This window comes from Dipteris shenzhenensis, chromosome 10, assembly GCF_047967505.1.
Source record: "Dipteris shenzhenensis isolate YYH24624 ecotype China chromosome 10, Dip_SZ_1.0, whole genome shotgun sequence".
NCBI classification, from domain to species: Eukaryota; Viridiplantae; Streptophyta; class Polypodiopsida; order Gleicheniales; family Dipteridaceae; genus Dipteris; species Dipteris shenzhenensis.
This window is the reverse complement of record NC_141605.1, coordinates 10,801,076-10,826,077: the sequence shown is the minus strand read 5'-3', so window position 1 is coordinate 10,826,077 and position 25,002 is coordinate 10,801,076. Positions and strand designations below refer to the sequence as shown.

The window sequence follows — 25,002 nt, the reverse complement described above, 5'->3', positions numbered from 1 at the left end:
AATGTAATGATCGAATTTTAGAATAGGCAGAGGGGTCCTAATCACATTGTAATGTTCTAATTTTTTGGCAATGAGCACAAAATTAGGAGAGCTCGAACCTCATCATCAAAGTTTACTCCTATAGATCTTAGTTGGCTTGTATTTGTATTGAACTGATTCAAATGATCACCTATAGACCCACCTTATGACATTTTCTGATTGAATAGACACTTTATAAAAAATACCCTGTTAGAATCTGGTGGTTTTTCAAACAATGTATGCAGTGTGCTTATCAAATCCTTTGATGCTTTCTATGCAAGAATCTTGAAAGCCACTAACGCTCCCAAACATGGTCACTCCTAATGCCTTTTTGTTAAGAACCTCCCAGTCTTCAACTAACATACTTGTAGGCTTCTTTACAATCCCACCTAATAGCAAGAAAAGGCCCTTCCCATACAAATAGTCCTCAATCTTTATCTTCTAATGCTGGCAGGTCTTGCCATTAAACTTCTCAACTTTTAACTTGCCTTCTTCTGCAATTTCTCCCACTCAAACTAGGAACCTCCTTCCTAATGATCTAGAGGACATTGCTCAAACAATTGCCCTAATACCAGTTGTTAGGAGCAACATGATAACGGAGCAACAATGCAAGAAGTGGAATTTGTAGAATACATAATATAGAAAGCACACAGAATGGAAGAGACAATGAGACACCCATATACGTGGTTCACCCAGTGTGCACTACATCCATGGAGAAACAGCCAGTCCTGTGTTTTGCTTATCTTGCAAGTGAGAAGATACAAGATACAAGCAGTATATCCACTGCTCTCTTGCTATTTGAGCCACACCCTTATCTTACAATTTTGACCACACAACTTATGAGTATCTCGTGCACCAATTTTAATGTTTTTTTGGCTTCAGGGCATTGCCCCCAAACCCCCAACAAGGGGGACCTAAGGCATGTTGCCGCCCCCCCTTGGAAACCCCTAGTGGTGCTAGTACCAGGGGGTGTTGCCCCCCCCCCCCCATTCATGGGATGTGTATAAACATGCCTGGGTCCAAAACACAGCCAATAAAAAATCTCTAAAAAAATATCAAGTTCCAATTTGCCATCAAATGGAGGATATCACAATGCTCTAGCCACATTCTAAATATAGAGGAGTATACATTTTAAAGAATATCTAAGAGACTTCTTAGAAGTTTTCCTAGATGACTTATGCATTCACTCAAAGTGGGATGAGCTTCTTTGGTATTTGCGACTCATCTTTGCAAGGTGTTAGCTATACCGAATTTCCTTTAACTCTCTTAATGCGAATTTTGGTTTACGCATGGAGTGATCTCAGGTCATATGTCCAAAAAAGGAATATCCATAGACTACAACAAGATGAGAACAAGATTAAGCTTACCTTGGGGCTACCACCTAACCCTAAGGGTGTACAACACTTTATAGGTCACATGGGCTATTATAGAAGAGTTATATACGGCTACACCAAAATTGCTCACCCCTTGTACAAGCTTCTAGTGGTATTCATCTAGATGGAAGAGAGCCAGACTGCACTTGAAAACCTTAAACTTGCATTGGCATCAACACCTATCTTAAGAGCACTAGGTTGGAATTTAATATTTCATGTCCATATTGAGGTCTCTAAATTTGCATATAGGATGCGTATCGGCATAGCAAGGTGATTCATATTATACATTAACCTGTATATTTTGCAAGCCACGAACTTAACAAAGCCAAAATGAGCTATACACCACGGAGTTAGAAGTCCTAGCATTGGTTTATGTCATCAAGAAGTTTTGCCACTACTTGTTGGCAAACAAATTTGTATTTTTTTAAAGACCATCTAGCACTTCTCAATTTAGTGAAAAAGCCATGCATGAAAGTGTGCATCACACATTAGATATTAATCCTATTTGATTTTTATTTCACCATTGGTCTTTTGAAGATCAGGATAGGCGGAGTGATTTTGATTAGCTTAACGGGCCATCATGATGGTGCCTCTTGATCCTACCACTGGTCCTTCATTAGAAATTCATTTTGGAAGACGAGGCTCATTCATCTCACATCCAACCATAGCTAGAGCCAAAGGACAAGGACTATGGGTATGGCTACTTGGCTCCTCCATGGCTTCTGAGAATTGCATTAACACCATCTTCAAGGTCACTCTGGACGGCCATCCTATCTGCACAGTGAACAAAGTCACCATCACAGTAGCAAGAGGGAGAGGAGAGGGGAATGGAGAAACAAAGGGAGAGTATGCAAGGGGAAGGGGAAGGAGGAAAGAGAACATAGCATTCATGAAAGGCATGAAGAGTAAACAAAAGCAAAATTCAAGAGAAGAAGAGAGCTTTTATTCCAATGTGAGCACATAACAAGTGAAGACCAAAATCAACTGCTTGGTCTTTAATACATGTCGACTTTTAAAGGGAGTTTCTCTCTACCACTCTCTTTCCTTTTTCTTTTACAATCATCCTAGGCCCATCTAGCTTCAACGGAAGTTCATAGCATTGAATATAGTCATTCCATTAGTTGAAACTGAATGAATTTTCTTTTTCAAAGATCCAACTTTGTTGCACAAGTTTGATTTGGTACAAGTCTTATGTCATTTTAACATCCACTCATCCAAATGGACAGTTCTAGTTGCTTAATGCATTGGCTTGATCCAAGGATCTTTCAGTTTTACTTTCACATATTCATCTTCAATAACTTGAATTGCCACTGACATTGCATTGACTATTTCCACTATTGACCTCCAGTGTAGGTGTAAGTGTTATGGAATCCCTTCCTTATTATTGTTTGATCTCTACAAGTTGAGCAAATACAATTGTATGGTTGAGTAAGCTTAGAAAATTTTAGTTTACCACAAACCTATCAAAATAATCAAGTTTCTAAAAGTTAGATTATTGAATCATTTAAATGTACCAAAATATACTATCTGATATAGATATTTGTGATTTATATGCCATTAATCAAGAAAAGAACATTTAATAAATTTATAATTTGTTTGGTAGTCTCCTTTTGTTGAAGTTGTTTGAAGATATCTTTTGATCTAATGTTCATGCCAGCAAGGTGTTTTGATTGAACTACTATTGAAGATCTTGTAAATAATAATTGTGCACTCATTGACCTTGTTGAGATTGTCACACTTTTCAATACATAAATAGCTAGTTTCTCGAAAAAAGTGTTGAGCATATCATCTTTCATATTCTTGTGTTCTCCATAGAAGATCAACTAAATGAAATACACATTTAAAAAATAAATATTTAAGATCATTGTTTATTCTATATAGTAAATGTATTAGAAATTTGAAAATACAACCCCTTACATTAGTCTATACAATTAATGTATTATTTAGTCTAAATAGTTAAATTTGCATTGCAAATTTAAAACTACAATCTCTTACATTTGAAGTATCCATCTACATGTTTTAAAGTATGGCATGTAAAGTTCTTGAAGTGTGCCACCATTTTTCAAAATAGTAATAGTGATCATTCCAATCGAATGATCATAAATGGACTTTAAGAGTTATTAATATCAGCACCCTAAAAACACACGTAAATGGTTTTACACAGAAGAACAATAATATCTATAATGGTAAATCTAAAAAAAGGGATGTAATTGAATTATGTGGAGCTAATTATAGCAGTGTAGATGAATTGGTCAATGGAGAAACAACAAAATGTGTTTAAGGCACAATGATATGGATCAACTTTATGGGGACAATTTTTTTTTGGAAACACACCTGCTATCAAGCAAAACACTTATATTCATCTAATATACACACAAAATGGACACAATTTTTTCTTATTTGTAAAAGACACTCAAAATTTGTACGAGTGCAATAACTTATGTCCAATTGCAATAGCATGAACAATTCCCTGGACACAAGGAAGTACTCTCCAAAAACTAGTACTCAATCATACTAAAGCAACATAGCATGGAATTACATACACAACATTGTCAAGAGTACAAACTAAAGAACAACCATACCTACTCAAACCACTTCACATTAACAATTTTCTTGAAAAGTATGAATAAACACATATTATTAAACAAACATTGAACACCTACTTGTTGTAACTTCACTACATAGATATCGAGATGGATTACAACTTACAAGCACCTCACATGATGTGCCTAAAGGAAATACAAATAGAAACTCCACAATATTAGATAGATCATAATATGACCGTGGCTAAAAAGAAAAGAGGAATGTTGTGACTATATCGACAAAATCTCAAGTTATTTTATCATATTCAATCACACAGACTAGACTCGAGATAATTGTAGTTCACTTTTGTCTAAATTTATGACAATCTATGGTCATTGTAGCTCTTTACTGATCCCAATTTGCAATATAAAAACTTTATACGACACTTGGAAGCAATGCTTACAAAAAGCCTTCAAACTATCGAACTTTCGATGTTGGTGATTTGAACATAGATTTTCTACAAAACTCTCAACACAACAACTCACAAACTGATGCAAGAACACTGCATGCACTCAAGAACATATCACAACCACACCATTTTTGGACAAATGCTCCTCAAATGCTATGACACAAACATTGCTTTATGGGAACAATTGTGACTTGTTGGACTGACCACTTTCAAAGTTATATTGTATAATACTTGCCTTCACAAATGCCAAATTTCAATATATGCTACATATATGATTAAGCAAGTATATAACTATGCAATAAATGTCCTTGAATCTCGCATATAAAGGAACATACATATAAATCTCTACAACCTATGTATAATAAGAATTGACTTTAGATAAAACATATAAATCTCTACATCCTATCTTCTATAAAAAAGTCTTAGCTAAATAAAACATTATTTTTGAGTTATAGGTTTCAAGTTTCACAAAATGAATTCAAGGTTTTGAGATTACAGATTTGAAGATACAGTTTCAAAATCCCAAAATCTGGATCCTAGCCAAATAACTTTATTTTTAGATTCTAGAAATTTGAAATTAGCTTCTATGAATTCTAGGCTCCTTTGGGTTTTAGGTTCAAAACTATTACAAATACATATGCACCAATAATTGATTCTCAGTCCATAGATGACATACAATATGCATTACTTCTATATGTCATATTTGATCTCCAATTAACAATAATAATCTCTCTCTCTCTCTCTCTCTCCTGCTTCGTCTTTCCCCCCAAATGATGCATCACTCTTTTGAAATCAAGTTAATGAAAGAGTGATGCAGCACTTAAGGAAAGAAGAAACATAAATTGTTATCAAGTTAGAAAAGTACACGTGGACAAAGAACAACAATACATGTACACAATCACCCTTGAGTACTCTCTCCTACTATATTAATAACGAGCACTTTTAAATGCAAAGTCAAAGCCAAAATTTTGATGTGTGGAGCAATTTCAGCTTGAAACTAAAACCTCTCCACCACATCTTCCTAAAAAGTAATTTCAAACATGCAACTTAATTAGATTAGTTTGAATTACAAGTAGAAATATACATGAGGAATTCAATTCTCTACTCGAGTGTTCTTTCTCTCAGAAATGATATTAAGAATTTTAGAAAAAGATGGACATGTCGTTCAATTCACTAAACCTTCCAAGAAATTTTTTGAGATATAAAGGTGCTGCTCTTGAGTAAATCATGTGTTGATGGTTTTGGTTGTACCTGTAAAGTCGGCATACGAGCCATCGATGACAACACTTTCATAGGTGGAATTCACCTCCCTCGTGTTAAGCCGTCCATAATTACGCTAACTCATACTCAAGTTAACTCTCACAACTAAAAGCTCATCCATGGTTTATCCACTAACCCCTCCCATTGGCCCTCCATGTGGGGGAAAGGGATGGAGTCAGACTTTCCTATTGGAAAGTTCTTAACATCTGGCTTGCAGCCTTGGGTCCTAGAGGCAAACTGTCCCGATTGAACCCTTATACATAAAGGTCTTAGGCCGGCGCCGAGTAAATCTTCGCCGTCCGATGAGGACTAATTCAGAATGGGAATATGCCAGTCCACTAGTATCAGCCGCCACCAAAAAATCAATCAAGGGTTAATTTTAGTTTGGTCAAAGTCACAAATAACCCCTCTTAAGAGTCTTACCCATCAATCCATTTAGCCCTCCCTTAGAACCTCCACGAGGGGAATGTGGCCTTTCCAAGCATGAAAGTAGCTCGCCACTATCAGTAGCTTGCCACTCTCTGGTAGCTCGCCGGTGTTGAGGCATTTTCTTTCTTGGAAGCACGTAGGAGGCCATGAACTAGTGGGAGGCTATGAAGTATAAATTCAGAAGTTGCCCCCGTTGTTAAACTCTCTTGTGATCATAAAAAGAGAGGACTACTGAATAGGATGGTTTTTCTTTCATTAGAGATCAAAGGAGATCTGGAAAATCTCACCAATTTGCGTCCCCATGGTGCCTCCGATGGTTCAGAATTTACCTATTTCTTTAAGGTAGCAAGAAGTGCTCATGTCTTTCCGGTGCCATTTCGGTTCAGAGCTGACTTTGGCCGCCTTCGCTAGACTGTAAAATGTTATCCGGTTTTGTGGATTTGTTGCCGAACTAAATGTTCGAGTCCTTCGTTACCTGTTTTCTATGCATCTTGAATGTTGCAGGTAAAATGTGGGAGCTGTGGTGAAGTGACGGAAAAATACTCTTCAGTGACCGCATCAGAACAGGTTGATGTGCCCAAGAGCCGGGGCAAAGCACATCTGGTGCAAAAGGTAATTTTGGTAATTGTAATTTCAAATTTGCCTTTCGTCAGCGGCCAAAGCTTCTTTAGCTGAGCCTTGTGGTTCTAATTAGTCCATCCCCAGTGCAAGTTTTGTGGCAGGGAAGGATCTATCAACATGGTTGAAGGCAGGGGGAAGCCTTACACCCTTGAAGACAGTGAGACAGGAAAGTATGTGCCTGTGATGTGCTTCGATTGCAGGGGTATTGAACCTTTTGAGTTCTCTTTCAGAGATGGATGGGTTGCTGAAGGGGTAAGGGTCTTGGCTCTAAGACTGTATATTTCAAAGGAAGACTTATTTAGAATGAGATTGGAGAAGACAGCTATTAAAAATTCTCTCGTACAAGTCTATATGTCCGTGGTGTTACGTCTCTTGAGCGTCCTGTAAGTAGCAAGCTCCCTTGACGCCATCTTTGTGCAGCAAGCTCCCTTGACGCCATCTCTTTTAACTCACGCCACCAAGTTAGAGCCTTTCTTGCATCAGAACAAGGATGGAACCAGAAGTGTACCTGCCACCGATTGAACCACGTGTCTATACTTCCAAGTGTCCTATCTTTCTTAACCCTGCGAAAGTCTGAGTGTGAGGATGGTGCTATTTGTACACTCTCACAGGCTCCCACTGCCAAGTCTGTAACTGTGGCTTGCAACACTGCAATTGTTTGGTTTGTGCTTTGAGGCGTGTCTCTTGGGTCCTTCAGCTGTGTTTTGAAGTATGGCTTCAGCTCTGTGTGTTGCTCCCTGTTGAGAAGATAGTCCTCACTAAATTCCATGTCATCTGAAGGTTGTGCGAAAGTATGTAAAAGTTGGATATTTAAGTGATGGTGTTTTATGTCTTTCTTACTTTTGTCTTGCCCTAGGTTGCTATGACTCCCTTGGAGGCCAGAATTTGTGCAACTAAGATGTGCAGGGTGTGTTTCTGTTTCCTGCTTGCTCCCACCTGTGTCAGTGGTTCCCCAACAGGTATGATCTGTTAGGACTATTGCCACTTTGTTGGCTGATTTTGGGCTCATTTTGGACCTAGTGTCGAGCCCATCCAGGGACGAGGAACAAATTACAGGGTGCTAGCTGGCTGGTAGACCGTTGTAGGATCAGCCAGGGTTGCCCATAGGGTTTGGTTCCTAGTCAGCCCAGGAGGAACCATATTAGGCAGTCTGCTCTCTATTTAGGGCGTATAAAAAGGGGCATTCCCCCCTTTCTTATCTGCCTTCTTACCTCATTCTAGAGTCATGGACTTGAAAATCTCCTCCTTGTATGCAGGTTTGCTGCCCCCCTTTGGGCTGTCTATAGATTTTGAGTTTCAGTTCAAGCTTCTGCTTACATCTTACATGGGTGCCATGCGCCAAGTTCACATTTTAATTCATGTAGCAGGATCCTCATGGGCTTGCAGGTGAACAAAAGTCGGGTGATTATTCCAAGGAGTCTTTGGTACATATGTATGAAATGTCAGCATGGTTGTGTGCTTCAAACTCTTGTATGAATTCAGATGATATTTAATGAACCATGGACATAGACTATTTCGGCGGCATGGCTATAGTTATTGTAGGCATTAGGTCAGCTTTTATCATTGGCTAAGGGCATCTCATGCCATTACTTAAGTAACTGCTGCTGCTACCCTAAACTGTTATTGCTGTCCTTCCTGGCTGGTTGACTGTCATGGGTGTGCATTATGTGATTTTCATCTATTTTGTTGCAAGAAGTTATTGTTAGCCTTCTCACAAATATTGTCCCCTTTAGAAGCCCCCTCCCTTCTTTTCAGTGTATTCCCCCTTTTTAATTCTTTAGACAGAGTTCAGTTAGAATGGGCTAGCTGTGCAAGTGTGTGCAAGGCTTATTGCTTGAGATTTCTTATGCAAAAAAAAGCAAGGGATATTGCTTTAATCTGCTTTTAGCAGATGTTGCCCTCTTAACCTAAGCGTTTGTTGTCTTTAATGTGTAGGCTGCAGGTACAAAATTTGCAGACATTGACCTTTCAGATGGAGAGTTTACCGAGTACGATGAGAGGGCATCATGCCCTGTTGGAATTGCCAACCTAGAGCATAGGTTTATCATCACGAAATAGCTATTTTAGTACCACCATTTTCGCAGAGGCATTGTTCTAATGGTGCTCAGTCTTCAGCAAGATCTTTGTAAAAAGTAGATAAATAATTTAAGCAACTCAAAAAACACTGGACTTGGCAGACGTGTTCTTGCATTTGAAACTGACCTTTATGGATATATACTCCAAGAAACTCAATTTGATTTTGCACAAATACTAATTCCTTGGTGGACAAAACCACTCCTTTGCTTGTTGATGCAAGCATTGATGCTCAGCATAATAAAGCTTGTGGCTATCTAGATTTAGGTGCCAATATGCTTTTATTAGCATAGACTACTAGCATGTCGATCTAGCATTGTCCTAATATATATACGTGATAGATCTTTTTGCTTTTTATGGGCTACCAACGTGAGTCATTTTGTTGCGACTTCATGTGCTGCATCTTGGAAGCTGTATACATGCTCAGTCAGTCCACGCAACTAAGAGCATACACTTACTAGCATGTCGATGCTAGCATCGCCCTCAGTACATGAACAGTTTACTATGGGCAAAATTTTAGACTTTAGTGACCTTCTGTACATGGTCCATCTTGTAATGTTTTTGTTTGCTAGGTAAGAGCGTTTTTTGCTCATTACCAAATGCATCAGCTTTGTATTAGGCACCTCAACGTCATGGTTGATGCTAGCATGATTATGGCAGTCTTTGAAAGGTTTGCAAGTCCAAGGTGATGTGATTCCACGAAATATCGGGTCTATCGTTAAAGGCTTCCATATGGAGGTCAATCCTATGAAGCTCAAATCCGGCAATCATCTTCAAGGTGCGGATTTGAGGATCCACATTGTCCCTAAGCTTGGAGCTAGAATTTAGCTTGCTAGACTCAGAACACCTTTTTGTTGCATGTTAGGATGTCTTCCATGTCTGCACCGCCACTGTTAGTCTTGCCCTCCCTCTAGATGATAAAAGGAAGTGCTAAGCTGTGTTGAGTGGCGATGGTTGCATAGAAGAGCCTCATCGGTCTTTATTTCAGTCCCTTCTCTTAAGAAGGCAGGTGACAAGTGTACTTCACAAGAGGAGTCAACCTAAGTAACTAGGGGAAGACCATAACACCAATGGGGGCTCAATTGTCATCTCCACACCTTTTGGGATAGCTTTGTTGCTCAGCCATGACACCAAGAGGGCTCAACAAGGACCTTCACATATCAGGGCTATAGTAGCTCCATCAAGTTCATCCCATCAATGGCATTTCGTTAACAAGCATCATTCGTTCATTTGAGGACCTTAGTGAACAATTGTTCCTTGGATGCTCATCATTTCTCGGCATACTCATAAAGGAGTTCTACACTGTAGCATGAGATGGCTCATGGAATCACATCATAGATATTTTTTGCTCTACAAAGACATTTTGGTTTCGACCTATAGTAGGATGATTTGTCCATCGTGTGTGCACAATCAAGCTTACGGGTTCCCACGGGGAGTCTCTTCAGCGAATTGTCTTGGTTCCATAAGCCAGTTGAGTGTCTCTGAGGCATTAGCCTCCCAAGCATCTCGGCTTGTTTGTTGGATTGACATGTAAGCTCAAGAAGGGGGCCATGTGTTTGAGTATCGACTTGGTTCTAGGTGGCTCTAGCGCAGTCCCGATCTTGTAGCCAACAATTTGAGGGCCAAGTCAAGGCCAACTTTGATAGGTTGTAGTGAGGATTGGAAGTCCATTCCGTTCAAGTCCTAGCATTGGTCTAAGAGACCGATCACATGAAGAAACTTGAATTCGGTATATGATCATTGCCTTTGTCGAGTCGAATTAATCTTTCCATAGACTAGCAAGACTAGTCACATTACTAAGCTAATTAAGATGGATTTGAGCTAGGAATCCCTTGATTTTCAGCTCTATTAGGAAGGTGATTAAGAGTAGGATTAACAATCTTCTTAAATCCTAATTGCTTTCTTAAGAACAATTAGGCATGATCCTTCATTAAAGAGACCCCTTTAATTCTTGAATTGGGATAGTTGGTATGGACAAAGTAATCCATGGGATACATAAAATTTGGGGCCGAAGGTGCAAGCATTAGAATAGGGGGCCCCAAATTCAAACATAAAATTTGGGGCCGAAGGTGCAAGCATTAGAATAGGGGCCCCCAAATTGAATTTGGGGCCCTATTAATTAATTTGTGAGCGGGCGTGGTGCTCGATTAGGGCAATTAACCTAAGGTTTAGGGTTGATTAACATTCGTAGAAGGTTGGAAGGTTCCAGAGCCCAAAGAGCTTCTGCTCTCCAAAAGGTTTTGCTCGTTGCTATAAAGACTAGGCCAAGCTGAATGGAAAAGGGTAGAGGAAGAAGGGCGCTGTGAAAACCTCCCAACCACTGCGATGAGCACTAGGGAAGGAGGAATAGGAGGGGAGGGCTAAGTGGAGGCCGTGGATGGAGAGGGAAAGGGGAATGTGGAGAGGAAGGAGAGGCAGGACATGAAGCTAAGGGAGGAGGGAGAGGAGGTGAAGGTAGGAGGACAACAGGAGCGGGTATGGCAGAAGGAGAGGGAGTGGACGTAGTAACAGAAGAAGGTGGAGGGAGTGGAAGAAGAAGGCGCAACCATAGGCTAATTGCGAAGGAGCAGTCGATTAAGGGGATTAAAGCTTAGGTTAATTGCGAAAAGGAAGGGGGGGCACGCCAGTTCGTTTAATTAATTAATTAATTGAAAGAATAGGATAGATGCGAATAGGACAGCTAGCCAATCAAACAAACTCTGAAGAAATGGCAACTAATCAAATCTTTATGCTCAATTGTCATGCCTTGAAGGTCATTTGCTATCCACATGGCTAAACATTTGGTAGCATAAGATGCAGAATCTATCATAGGCTCATAGCGAAGTTGACAATATAAAGGCCTAGAAGTTTAAAATGCAACTGAAAATACATAGACTGTACGTGAGGCATGTGAGGTCTCGAATGTTGGTCAAGTCTTGGATTTAACCACTAATTTGCATAAGTATGGATTGTAGATGATAGCCATAAGTGCACTAAATTACATTGACGTTCCCTAGGTTGATCTAGGCCTAACTTGATGATGTCCATTGCATTGGGTTGTGATTGCACTGATGCATACATATCTCATGCTAAGAAATGATCTACTAATCAGAGGTGGTGATCATTGGATCCAAGTATGGTGCAATGTGTTATAATTGAGCCGATGCTGTAGTGTCCTAAAGATTGATTTGATTATCTCAATTGGTGGTAGGAACCATGTCCACAACCAATGCAATATGGCATATTTGATGTGACTAACCTACTGATCACAATTGGTGCAGATTGAGTCCAATGATATTATATGCTCCATGTAGAGGTGAGAATCAGTGATGGGTGTTGGAATGGGATCACTTGAGGAGCTAGATACACTCTAGCATGTTTCTTTGCATGCTACTGGGGAGGCGAGATAATTTTTTAATGAAGAATACCCATTATACACATAGCCAAGAGGTCATACAAGGCTAATGTATGTGTAAAAACCAATGTGGAAAATAGTCAACAACATGTGACTATATATGGATGGCATGTATGTGAAAGATGTATGCAATTGTCTTGATCCAAGAATCTACCAAATTTCATAACCCTCTGCAAGATGTGATGAAGTACCAACCACCAAGATAGTAGGTGGAATGGCAGATGTATGAATGTGTATACTTATCATAGATGTGAAGGGGGTGACAATAGTGGGAACTAATTGGGTGATATAGCAATGGCTCACTTGGATTGGTGGAGTTGAATCTCCTCTAAGGATTTGTTAGTCTACAGCTACAATCATAAAATGCAGGTAAAGAAATTTTATATTTACTCATTTTATGTGTTGAGTGGTTGAAATGGATCAAGAGGTTGTTTTGATGATGAGTATTGAACGATTCTAACACGCATAAATATTATAATGCACATTTAATGCATTCACCACGTACAGATGATCAATTGATCATTTTTGCTTCTTACGCGACCAAAAAATTCCTTAGAGAGTCAAGCTAAAGTGGGATGAACATGAGAGACAAGATGTCACAAAGTTTGTATCGATCATACAGAGAATACATGACTCACTAATATGTCTCACACACTCATGTACAAGACTAAAAATAGGCAAGAGGAAGAATCCACTTGTCTTGCACTAAGAAGTCCACCTCCAAGTGTCTCACATGCAAGGAGGTCAGTACAACTAATTGCCATATATTACCCACATGTGTCGCAAGCCTAGCACACAACTAGAATCTTAGATACCCACTCCACTTAAGCCCACATAGCCCCATTGGTATTGGATGCTATGATCATTTATTTCTCAACACTCTCTTGATCAAGCATCCATACCATGCAGGGTGTGCTTTGGCCAAGTAATCACTAAGGACTAAGAACAAAATGTCTGCCATTGGCTAAAGAGAATGTTTGTAGACTCTCAACAATACTCAAGTAAAGCCTCTAGGACAAAGCATCAAACCCCCTCCATCATGAGATATTCATATCACACAGTGGAGGATACACCAGTCTTGACTCTAGATGAGATTTGTGAGTGGAAAGAGGACCTACTTTGACCGTTTCTTACCAGAGGATATGTACCGTTGTATGAATCTAATGATGTGGACCTCATTGATTGTATGTAGATGTACTACATGTTAGCGTGAATCAGCCCACAGTATTTGATCATGCACATTTGATGCTAAGCCCTTAGCATGAGGCACATTTGAAAGCAAGCCCTCATATGAGTCATTCCCATCAACTTAAATTGATTCTTGTGATGCACATCCATTGCATGTATGCATGGATTCGACTCCATCAACTATTACCTTAGATGATGTAGATACTCAATAGGAGATCACCTGTGACTATGTAGATCTTCAAGAGATAAGTCCTGAGTATAGCAATTCCTTGGTTTTTCAGATCATTGAAAACTATATTCAACTCGGCATTCCATTTAAACTTAGCATCCTTTTTTTTCAATTCATACAAGGGCACTGCAATCTTAGTGAAGTCCTTGATAAACTTGTGGATAGAAACTAATAAACCCCACAAAAAGACGTAATTGAGTTAAGTCCTGAGATTCAAGCATCTACTCGATGGCTTTGATTTTACTTGGATCAGTTCTGATTGCATCCTTAGAAATAACATGACCAAGTAGAATACCAACTTGGACATAAAACACTCTCTTAGTAGGATTCAAAGAGATACCGCTTGTCTGCATCTCCAAAAAACCTTCTCAAGATATCCCAGGTGATCAATATCCAAGGAATAAACACAAAAATCATCTAAGTAAATTGCGATGAATTCACTAAGGTAATCTCTGAAGGTTTCCACCATAAACTTTCGAAAAGTGGATAGGGCAAAAGGCATAACTTTGGTAGCATAAGCATCCCACTCTATAATAAAAGTAGTCTTTGATTGATCTTGAGGAGCCACTATAATCTGATTATACCCACTATAGCCATCCATAAATGAGTTCATCTCCTAGCGTGAAACCTAATTTAAAATGCCATCAGTATAAGGTATGGAAAATGGATTTGAAACTATCTGAGCATTTAATGTTTGATAATCCATACAGACTCAGAGTTTGCCATTTTTCTTAGGCACAACTACAATAGGAAAAGGCTTGGTGAAGAGTGGTGAAGGACCCATGCATTTTGAGGAGACGTCTATGGCATATATAAATCCATATTGTAAAATTTTATCCAACTCATCTTTGACTTGCTTGGCATAATTGGGATTCATTCTCTATACCTTTGCTACCACAATCAAACACCTCATCAGGTCAAAAAATTATACTTGTGTAGTTTGCATACCTATCTCTCGCTACCTTGAAGCTTGTGAGAGATTCTTCCCGTTCTTGATTTCCCCTTGGTACAACTACAATTAAACATGTATAAAAATTGACTAATGTGTCTGCATCTACTTTTGTGGCAGTTATTTTGAAATGTGTTGCTGGAGATCCAAGTCCATAGACACCTCGCTTTCATTAGGATTTTCTATGTCAAGGTTATCTTACGCTTTGCAGAAATGTAATGATTCAGTCTTTTTAACTCAATCAAATATTTTGTCGCGTGCTTAAAAATACATATTGTGGCCATATAAAAATTGAAGGGAAGAACCTTTGAAATTTTCTCTGGAGTGAGTCTTATGGAGTCCCTTGCTTGTCTGGCAAGTTCATTACAAGCATAACCATAATGCTGACCATCAACTGGCTTAAATTTACAATGCAGCAACAAATTTCTCTTTGCTTCTTTAAAAATTATATCGGAATTTGCCTCTTTACCCTATTCATGCGAAATTCGTCGGAGCTGTTTTGTGAAGAATTTGGGTGAACGTCTCCTCAAAATGCATAGGTCCTTCAAACATAATTCCATTTTCATGGCTAACTATATTTGGACAAAACATGATTGGACATAAGAATACATTAGGGACCACCGGTTTCTTGCCATTCACCAAAGCCTTGAATATTTGCATCGCATAAGATATATCAAGATTCATGTTGTTGGTAAAAATAGTCGCTGACTCCACAACTTGAGCATTCATAGCATAGGGCTTTTGTCCCCATATACGTCTAACATCATCTTCTATGATCGTCTCATCAAGATGCAGGTTGAGGTTCTTTATTGACATGAGTTCATCTTTATCTTCCTCAACCTCTTGATCTGATTCTTCTTCCTCTTTATTTTCTCTATCCTCTTTCTCTTTTACCTATAGTTTTTGAGCAGAGGAACATTGTCTTTTTTTGAAAGTAGCCTTTGGAACTGTGTCCTCTTACACTTTTACCTATAGTTTCTGAGCGGTGGAACGCTGCCTTTTTTTGAAAGTAGCCTCTGGAACTGTGGCCCTTGCAGTATTAAGCTTTGCGTCTTTCTTTGCCTTTGATAGGTTGCACCAACATGGCCTTGGCTCATTCTTCCTCTTCTTCTATCTTTTGTACTTCTTTCATATGCAACCGCTGTGTTGCTTCTTCATTTTTCTGTTTAAATGCAACATCTGCTTTTGTTTTTATCTCAAAGAGTTTGCATGCAGACCCTTGATGTGGGGCTCCTTGTCTAGGCTGCTTTTGAGCTAGACTAGCATCCCTTTGATCCTACTTGTGTCCTCTTTGTTTTTGAACCAAACTAGGATCCATATGATCCTTCTTGTGGCCTCTTTGTTTCTAAGCCAAACTAGCATCCCTCTCATCTTGCATGTGCCCTCTCTGCTCTTGACCAAATTGATGGTCTATCTTGATTGAAGATGTCTTAAAGTACTCAACCATTATCTTTTGACACAACCTACTTGCCTCTACACTCGGAAATGTACTCCATTCATCCATGAGAGCCTCTAATGGAGTTTGTAATTCTATAAAGTTTGATGGTGGAGGAGGTGGCATTGCAAACCTATTTAGAACTCTTGATAACATAAAATGGCAGCCCCCAATATGAGGTTGTGAACACTTCGCAAAGACTTTAGATACATACAATGCTTCAACAAAATAGCCTATAAGGCTTTAAAGTATAAAGTGAAAGACAATGCATTTTGCCCATCATTTTGTAATGTGCCCAAGCTATAATGTGCTCATTGATACAATTGTTTGTGTGTCCATTTTAACAAAATCTTTGAAAACTCTGTAATAAATGACTGAAAAATAGCCTTAAAGGCTTTACAAGGCTCAATATATGTAGTTCAATTGAAAAATGATAGCCAATAAGGCTTTACAATGATGGCATGCAAAAAAATAAAACTATGATCTCCACCACCACCTCCCCCCTCCCCCTCCATCTCCACCTCCCCCTCCCCCCTCCCCCTCCATCTCCACCACCACCTCCCCCCTCCCCCTCCATCTCCACCTCCCCCTCCCCCCTCCATCTCCACCACCACCTTCCCCCTCCCCCTCCCCCTCCATCTCCACCTCTCCCTCCCCCTCCCCCCTCCCCCTCCCCCTCCCACCTCCACCACCCCTACCACCTCCCTTTCACTCTCTCTCTTTCTTTCTCTCTCTATCCCTCCCCCTTTCTCTCTCTATCTCTCTCTTCCCCCCCCTCCCTTACTCTCTCTCTCTCATTTTCTCCCCATCCCCCTCTCTCTCCTTTCTCTCTCCTCTCTTCCCCTACCCCCCCTCTCTCTCTTTTCTCTCTCCTCTCTTCCCCTTTTCCCCTCTCTCTCTCTCTTCTCTCTCCTCTCTCCCCCTTCCCCCCCTCTCTCTCTCCTCTCCCCCTCATTCCCCCCCACCCCCTCTCTCTCTCTCCCCCTTCCATGATCAACAATTGGAATGTGTCCACTGAAACTCAGACTGTGCTCATTGATCTATCAACTGAAACTTTGCTCATAGGGTTGTGTTATGAGTGTGAAACCACATGTGAGCATAGGATTGAACTAGTTGGGAATTTTCGAACACGGCTTTGATTGGTTATTTTGGAGTTCTCTCCTCTTTGGATAAACTAATCTATGGTAATCTAAGCTAAACCAACCATCAAATCAAAGAAAAAGCAAGAAATATTTTCTTTTTCATGTTCATTTTAATAGGTTACCTAAACTACAAGAGACGAGAGAGATCTTATAAACAAATTTTAATCATCTCATATATATATAGTTTAGCAAAATATTTAAAAGTAATATTTTTTGCTGAATTAAATATAATTTAAATACATATTTATACTAAAATGAGTTCAAAATCATAAAATAATTAAAAATTAAATTCATTAACTAGTATAGATTGAAATATTTATTAATTTTGATTTAAATAAAAAGATATATACAAACTAATAAATTAAACTTGATTTGAAAACATAAACTATAAACTAAAGATAAAACAATTAAAAATTAAATTAGTTAACTAGTATAGATTAAAAGTTATATATTTGATTTAAATGAACATATATATATATATATATAAACTAATAAATTAAACTTTATTTAAAAACATAAACTACAAACTAATTTTCTCTATAAACTATATTTAATTAAATCAAGTAATTTCTAAATATTAATAAAATAAAATTAATTAATATTAAAATTTGACCGCAGTCGCTAGGGAGTGGAGATTGTTTCCCCTCTATCACCCCCTCCCTCAAGCCCTCCCTTTATCCCCTCACGACCACGATCTCCGAGGGGTAAGGGGAGGGGGGGTATCCTCTTCTAATCTATCTCTCCTTATCCCTTGTGATCACCACCTCTCATGGTCGCCGTCTCTCAATGCCGGGTAAGGGGAGGGGGAGGAGGTAATCAACCCTAGGTAAGGGGAGGGGAGGGGGTAAGACGAGGGGGTTCTAGGAGATCACTCATCTCTTGGTGGTCTCCAAATATAAAGGAGGGGAATTTTAATATCCATGTGAACGTAGGAAGAGTCAAAAGAGAAATTGGAGGAGAGTCGAAAGCTTACCAGAGAATCAAAATGAGAGAAAAGGGAAAGGAAGTGAGAATTGATTCAAATATAGTGTGGATAGATTCAATTTATAACGTGAATGGGAGAAGATTTTCTTGGGATATTCAAATTTGAACTTTAAAAATAAAATTGTGGGACGATTTGAATTTGAAGTGCAAACAAAAAGCGTGGGATGATTTGAATTTGAAGTGCAAACAAAAAGAGCCAAAGTTCTCCTAAACATTCCTTCACCTTACGACATTCTTCCATCCAATTTATCTTCATCCCTTCCTCAGTGAACAACACACACAACATTCTCTTTCACAAGATCTTTCTTTGCTTCCCACACACGAAACACTTTCCAACAATAGAACACGGGTAAGTTTTACTCCTTACGACACTCTTTCTTCTATTTTGTTATACTTTTGTAGCACTCCTTTTTCTTCATTCCATTCCCTCTCACACCCTCACTTCTCTCTCTCCATTTCATTTGTTTTTCTTCATTACCCTCTCCTCTCTCTAGTCCCCTTCTACCCTCTCTATCTGTCCAATGTCCGTTCGCTTCTCCTCTCTATACATCTGACGTCCCTCAGCCACCACCACCATTTGCTGCCCTTAGCCACTACCATTTTTTGCCATCCTTAGTCACCGTCGCATCCACTACACTTAGCCACGTTCATCGCTGTTTGTCACCATTGGCCACCTGTAGTGACCGCCATGCACCACCGTTGGCCCTTGGGGGTTTACCTCCCAAAATTTTAGTGTGCCACATGCATTCAAACAATAACAAAGGTGAGGCTAGAATGCCCCTGCTCAATGAAAATAGTACATAGTGCGCCCACTGGCCTCAAATGCCTTGGCGCCCCTTACGGTATTTATTTAATGCTTCTGAATGGAAATGCTTTACAACAATGGTTTAACCCTACACTGTTCCTCTCTGCAAATCCTCTACTTGTCTTCAAGGCATCTAATCCCAGTGCACCACTAGAATTCCCACTGGCAAGGCATACTCAGGCATTCACTCAGGCATCCAAACCACTGGTAAACTGAGCTCAAGGCAGCCTCAAGGCTATCACATGCATCCACACTATCCTTAGGCCTTCCATAGGATCACCCTTGCCTTTGGGTGCTTCCTAGAACCTGTTGGAGTCTTGAAAGGATTGCACACAACACGCATGCACTACAAAAGGATGCAAAGCAAGAAAGAACAAGGAAAAACCAAACCTGGAACCAACTCCCGCTATCTGTGGCAGAGGGGCGAGCTCCTTCCTTGCACCTATCCTCTATCCAGGCTCCCCTCAGGGTGTAGGTGTCTTCCACCAATCAGGAGAAGAGAGAAATGAAGGTAGAGAGCGGAGGGTGAACAAGAAAGAGCTGTAGAGGAAAGATGGTTCACAGATCTACCCCGAAATGATTGCCTTGGGATCTATTCTTGAGTCCTCCTAATAAAAGGTGCCAAAAGCAACAGGGAAAGTTCCTCTTGCAGCCTGCATTGGTCTAAAACGCAGCCAAAAACATGTCCACAAAGGTCTAGCACAGCAAAAGACAACCCTGGGCACTTGCTGGAGGTAGCTGAACACATATGTATGATTTCTGTACAGCCGTACGGACGTCCGCACAGTTTGTACGAAAATTTTTGAAAAGTTCAGAAATGACTTCTGGCACTTCCTAAAAGTGCGTACTAGCCTTGGAACAGTCAAAACAGAGTTAAAACGGCTAAAAACAGGCTTGAAACAGCTCAAAAAATGCACAAGAACAACTGAAAATGTCCAACACCTCTGGAAGAGTGAGGGGAGAGAGATGTGAGGGCAAGCATTTTTGAACACAACGAATTGATGATAAGAGAAACACATAAGATTGCAGCGTCATTGCTAGCTTTGAGGGAGCCAATGGAGCCATGGATGATTATTATGGCATAATCCAAGATATTATTAAGCTTGACTTTTGACGCTTCTTTGTGTATGTTTTGGATGTAAAGTGGTTAAAGGACGTGGTGGAAAGAGGCCCTAATGAAACAATCAAATGCCATGCAAGTGGATTTGTAACTATTGACTCCACAAAGTTTTGGCAAAGTAAGAAGGACACACTAGTACTACCGCAACAATGTGAACAAGTATTGTACACACATAAAAATACTCACTTTTAAATATTTGATACCTTCGATGCAAGGAAAATAACATGATTGTATTTGTGTTTGAATTAGGTTGTCTATCAACCAATGGTGGATAATAATAGGTGGTGGCATGTCATACCTATTACGCCATGTTCCAAAGTGATGTATAGTACATTTACTAATATGGAGTGTATGGACGATGCTCATGGCCATGGAGGTGATGATGATCGTGATACGAGAGAGGAGGATGATCATGAGATAGGAGCAATCGATACATTCAATAATGACAGCCACATTTTGTCAAAATTTTAGAAAACCCTAAAGCAACACATGGACTACGAATGACTATAAAGATCAAAGAAGGAATGCTGGTTGAATTATGTGCAGGAAACATTAACCAACAAGATGGATTAGTTAATGGCGCAGATGGAGTTTTCATGAACATGTCTACCTACAATAATAACGACATCATATGGATTCAATTTCAGAACCCAAAAATTGGAAATAAAACCCATCAAAAAAACTATCATGCATACACTACAAACATCAATCACAAATGGATAACTATATTTTGAGTTACAAGGGAAATACAAATTGGCCTTTCTAAAACAAGTATTCTTACTCGACAACAATTTCCAATCCAAGAAACTATTGCTAGAACAATACACAGAGCACAAGGAATAACAATGGATAAGCTAGCTTTCTCACCAGCAGGAATTCACACACATGGCCTTACATACACAACACTTTCACACGTAAAAAACATGGACAACCTTTACTTACTTCAGCCACTCCAATAACAACATCTCCTCGTACACAAAGATGTTCACGAGATGAAATGAAAAGGCTAACAACTCATTCAAAATGGGAAACATTAAACAACAAAATCTACCAACACACACACACAACTATACTGATACAATCTTTAAACACTAGGTCACTACATAGATATAAACACGATATACAAGCCACATAGTCACTTGTTGATTCTGATATTATACGTTTGCAAGAAACAAAAATTGAATATTGCCAACCATATCTAACATCCGACTTCCAATATATAAACAATCATAACAGTTGTACCCTAGTCCGAAACAACATTGTCATTGAAAATTTAGACAAAAATTCAATACATGGAATTGAAATCACAACAACGAAAATCATAACAAAAAATGAAACATACGAAATTACAAACATATATAGACCACCATTTGAAAACACAAAAACATTCTTTCAATTGCTTCACCCAAAATTATCAACAACTATTGCCACACAAAAAAGAATTCTTATAGGAGACTTTAACATTGACATGCTTCAACAAACAAAATAATCACAAACACTACAAAACATTATGAACACTTTCGGCTACAACCTTCAATGCCATCATATCACAATAATATATGGTTCACAATTAGATCACATTTGGACCAACATACCTAACAAAAAAAATGACAATGTATCTGCGTATGCATATTAGTCAGACCATTCTATGGTCTACATACTTGTCGATAACTAACTATCTCAAACAACCTTTAAACAAAACAAAAAAACACCCATTAATTCTAGTCCTAAAAAACAAAACCCAACCATTAATTCCAAACCTAAAAAACAAGCCTGGAAAAAACTAGAGAAAACAAAAAATCATCTACAGACCCTAATCCATACAACTCCCGCTGACCTTAAACCAACTCCATCTTTAAAATTGAAAAAAAAACGATTAATTCTAGTCCTAAAACAAAACCCAACCATTAATTCCAAACCTAAAACAAAATGAACCAAACACCTTCTGCGAAAAAACTTGCACCAAACTAAAGAAAACAAATTGAATACATTCAAGGGGCCTGCTATAGCAAACTCAAAGCTGAAAAAGAAAGATAGAGAAGAAGAACATAACCATCATTCAAAGCCTAGCCCACGATCTTACACCTACTATACCCTTCTCAAAGCAGGGCCTCAGTGGACCCTCTACCTTGTTTTTCCTAGGCTCAATAATTTGATCTATCTAGGCATAAATATTTGCATGTTATTTAATCAAATGTCCATTGTAGGAAATGGAAAACTTCAAGGATGCTACAAAGAATGCCTTGGGATACAAGAATCCACCCATGTGCAAAATGATCATGAAAATTAGTAAAGCAATGCACATGGGTATAGTGTCGAGTTGAGGAAGTGTGCTTACTTGAAGAATGGTGTGGCATTTGTTTAAGAAAAATATGGACAAATGGGACCAAGAGATTTATGACTCCTAGGTGTGCTACTTATGTATGATCCTCTAACATATGAGTGATAAATGGGAGCATGATATATGTCTCCTAGGTGTGCAACTTATATATCCTCTAAACATATGAGTCATCGATGGGGGCATGATTGATTGAACGTGTACTACTTAACCTACTAAGTGTATGGAGAAGAACTTGATGGAGTCAATGGTGTTTTCTATAATTGTAATTATTGCGACAAGACTCAATGAATGTTGGACATGGGAAAGATACATAACTCTTGCAGGTTTAAAAAAAGAGAACCTTATCATCAAGCCGTTTAAATTTTCAAATTTCTTGTTTTGAGAACCTATCAATAGAAAACCACTTGGTTACATTTGTAGACTTTTGGTTACATTTCCACACAATATAAGGTTAGAATTTCAAATTTCCGAAGTTTGATTGCCATTCATTATGAAAAAAGCTGGTTAGAGCTTTTCGTTTTTGAAAACATTCAATTTGGAGTCCGAGCGTTTTTCTGTTACATGTGAAGGACCTACACAATGTCAACTTGCTTGTCTTCGCCTTACAATAACATATTTCTATCATTCATGATCTCGTGATAAGACGGTGGCGTGTACGAAAACGGACTCCTTGTACGCAATCTCTTATTTTCATTTTTGCAAAGGCACGTACCGATATTGAATGCATGAGATTAGGAATTTTGCATGAAATTAGGGGTATGCAGTGCACATGATATAGGTACGTGAGAAGCACCCATTAGCAAGCTACACTCCTCCTCTTCAATCTTTGGTCATTAGCACTTTTTGTTGCCATCACATGCACTCCTCCTGTTCAATCTCTGTTCAGCTGGTGATCCATGGCAGCAATGAGCTTCTTCGCTACCCTTTTCCTCTTGTATTTTGCCCACTCCGTCTCCTCCACCACTTCCATTGCCGACTCCATCATCCCTCCCTGGGTCGACTCCTTCACCACCACCCCCAACATCACCCTCCGTGTCTGCTTCCAGGATCACTGCGTTACCAATGGCGACCTCCTTACCCTCAACCAGACTGCCCTTAGCCCCCGCGTCACCATCTACGGCTCCGATGTCCGTCCTTACCATAGCTACACATTTGTTATCGTTGATCCCGACGCTTTCAATCCAGCCAACCCCGTTGCCCGAAGTGTAATCCATTGGATCGTTTCCAACATCCCGGGATCATGTCGGCCGTCTCAAGGTAGGCCGTGGTCTCATCGTACGTATCTGTTTGCATATACATCTGAGGATATTTCCTCCGTCTATAATCAGGGCTACCATTTACCGACTTTGAAACACGACTACAGAGCGCTAGTTTTGCACTGACCGTTTTGCCTTTCTATTCAGAAATCACGGAAACCGGAGAGATCGTCTTGCACTACATACACCCTCTAAAGCCGACCTTCCTGGCTCCAGGCCCCTATGGAGTCCATCGTTATTATAATCTGCTTTTTCAACAGGTCCGTCCTACTTCCTTAACGTCCCTGCAGTCCAAAACATATTACGAAAGTTATAACACAGGTGTCAAGAATCATTCTCTTCAGATTTTTCGTCCCGCAATAGTTTATGCTGTCGCTACAGCCTACAGTCCCGCCCGACGTCGGTATATATACAACGTTTTTCTGATCCAATAAATTACATCGAGGCATTAGTGGCGGGTAGGGGAGGCATCACAAGGTTGAAGGTTTCTTTTCTTTGTCCAGGCTCATAGATTTGAGAACATACAAAACGTGACGACCCCTCTGCTTTTCAGCACTCGAAACTTTACAAGTACTTACATGCTCGGCTACCCAGTAGCAGGATTGATGTTCAGAGTCAATATTGATGCCTAAGCTTAAAGGAAGCTGCGAGATGGCTAAAACCTTCTCCGTTGTTTGGGCTTGCTACCAATCTTATTGTACCACCAATGTTATGCATATCATGTAGCTTATCCGTCGGATGACTACAATAACGACTGAAGATCCTTAGATGTATATGCAAGTTTAAATTCATTTCCATAACTATGAAGGGAAGTTGACAAGTCTTAAAAGCATACTAGTACTTGTAATGTTTCGCTATAGTACGCTCTAGTAATCCCTCAACCCAGAAAAAAGATGTTGGCTTATACGATTTCAACTAACAATAGTAGACTATCTTAAACTACAGAGTAGAAGCCATTTGTTTATTTGGTTTTTAAAAAAAAGTCTACATCACAAAAAGATACCATTGACTCCATGTTTATGTCAATGAGCTTTTGCATAATTTTTTCACAAAACTTATCAATTTGAATACAATTTCTCACTTTGAAGATTTGATTTCAAGGTATGATTATGCATCTATAAGACCTCTTTAAGACATCATGGGTAAATATGATATATGTATTATCGTGGAATCAAACAATGAATATCAGATATAAAATAAAATATTTCAGCATGTCAAAATAGAAAGAGAAGAAAAAAAAGAAAATGCTTTTTAATGCTTAACAGTTTGAAGTATCTATTATTAAACATAGAGATGAAATAAGCATCTATAGGGTAATAATCAAAACCAAAAAACTTTGTTAGATTTTCCAACATAATTAAAAAGTGTTATTTGTTTGTAAATTAATTGCCTA

The 25,002-nt window shown here is 39.1% G+C and overlaps 1 protein-coding gene across 1 annotated transcript; it reads left to right on the top strand.

The window, feature by feature from the left end:
- The first annotated feature begins 6,166 nt into the window (after window positions 1-6,166).
- LOC147897393 (uncharacterized) lies at window positions 6,167-9,121 on the top strand. Its single transcript, XM_087380998.1, has 4 exons — window positions 6,167-6,414; window positions 6,577-6,684; window positions 6,778-6,945; window positions 8,629-9,121. Exons 1-4 carry the CDS (start codon window positions 6,313-6,315, stop codon window positions 8,749-8,751), a joined length of 501 nt encoding a protein of 166 aa, XP_087237124.1. The 5' UTR covers window positions 6,167-6,312; the 3' UTR covers window positions 8,752-9,121.
- The last annotated feature ends 15,881 nt before the right edge of the window (window positions 9,122-25,002 follow it).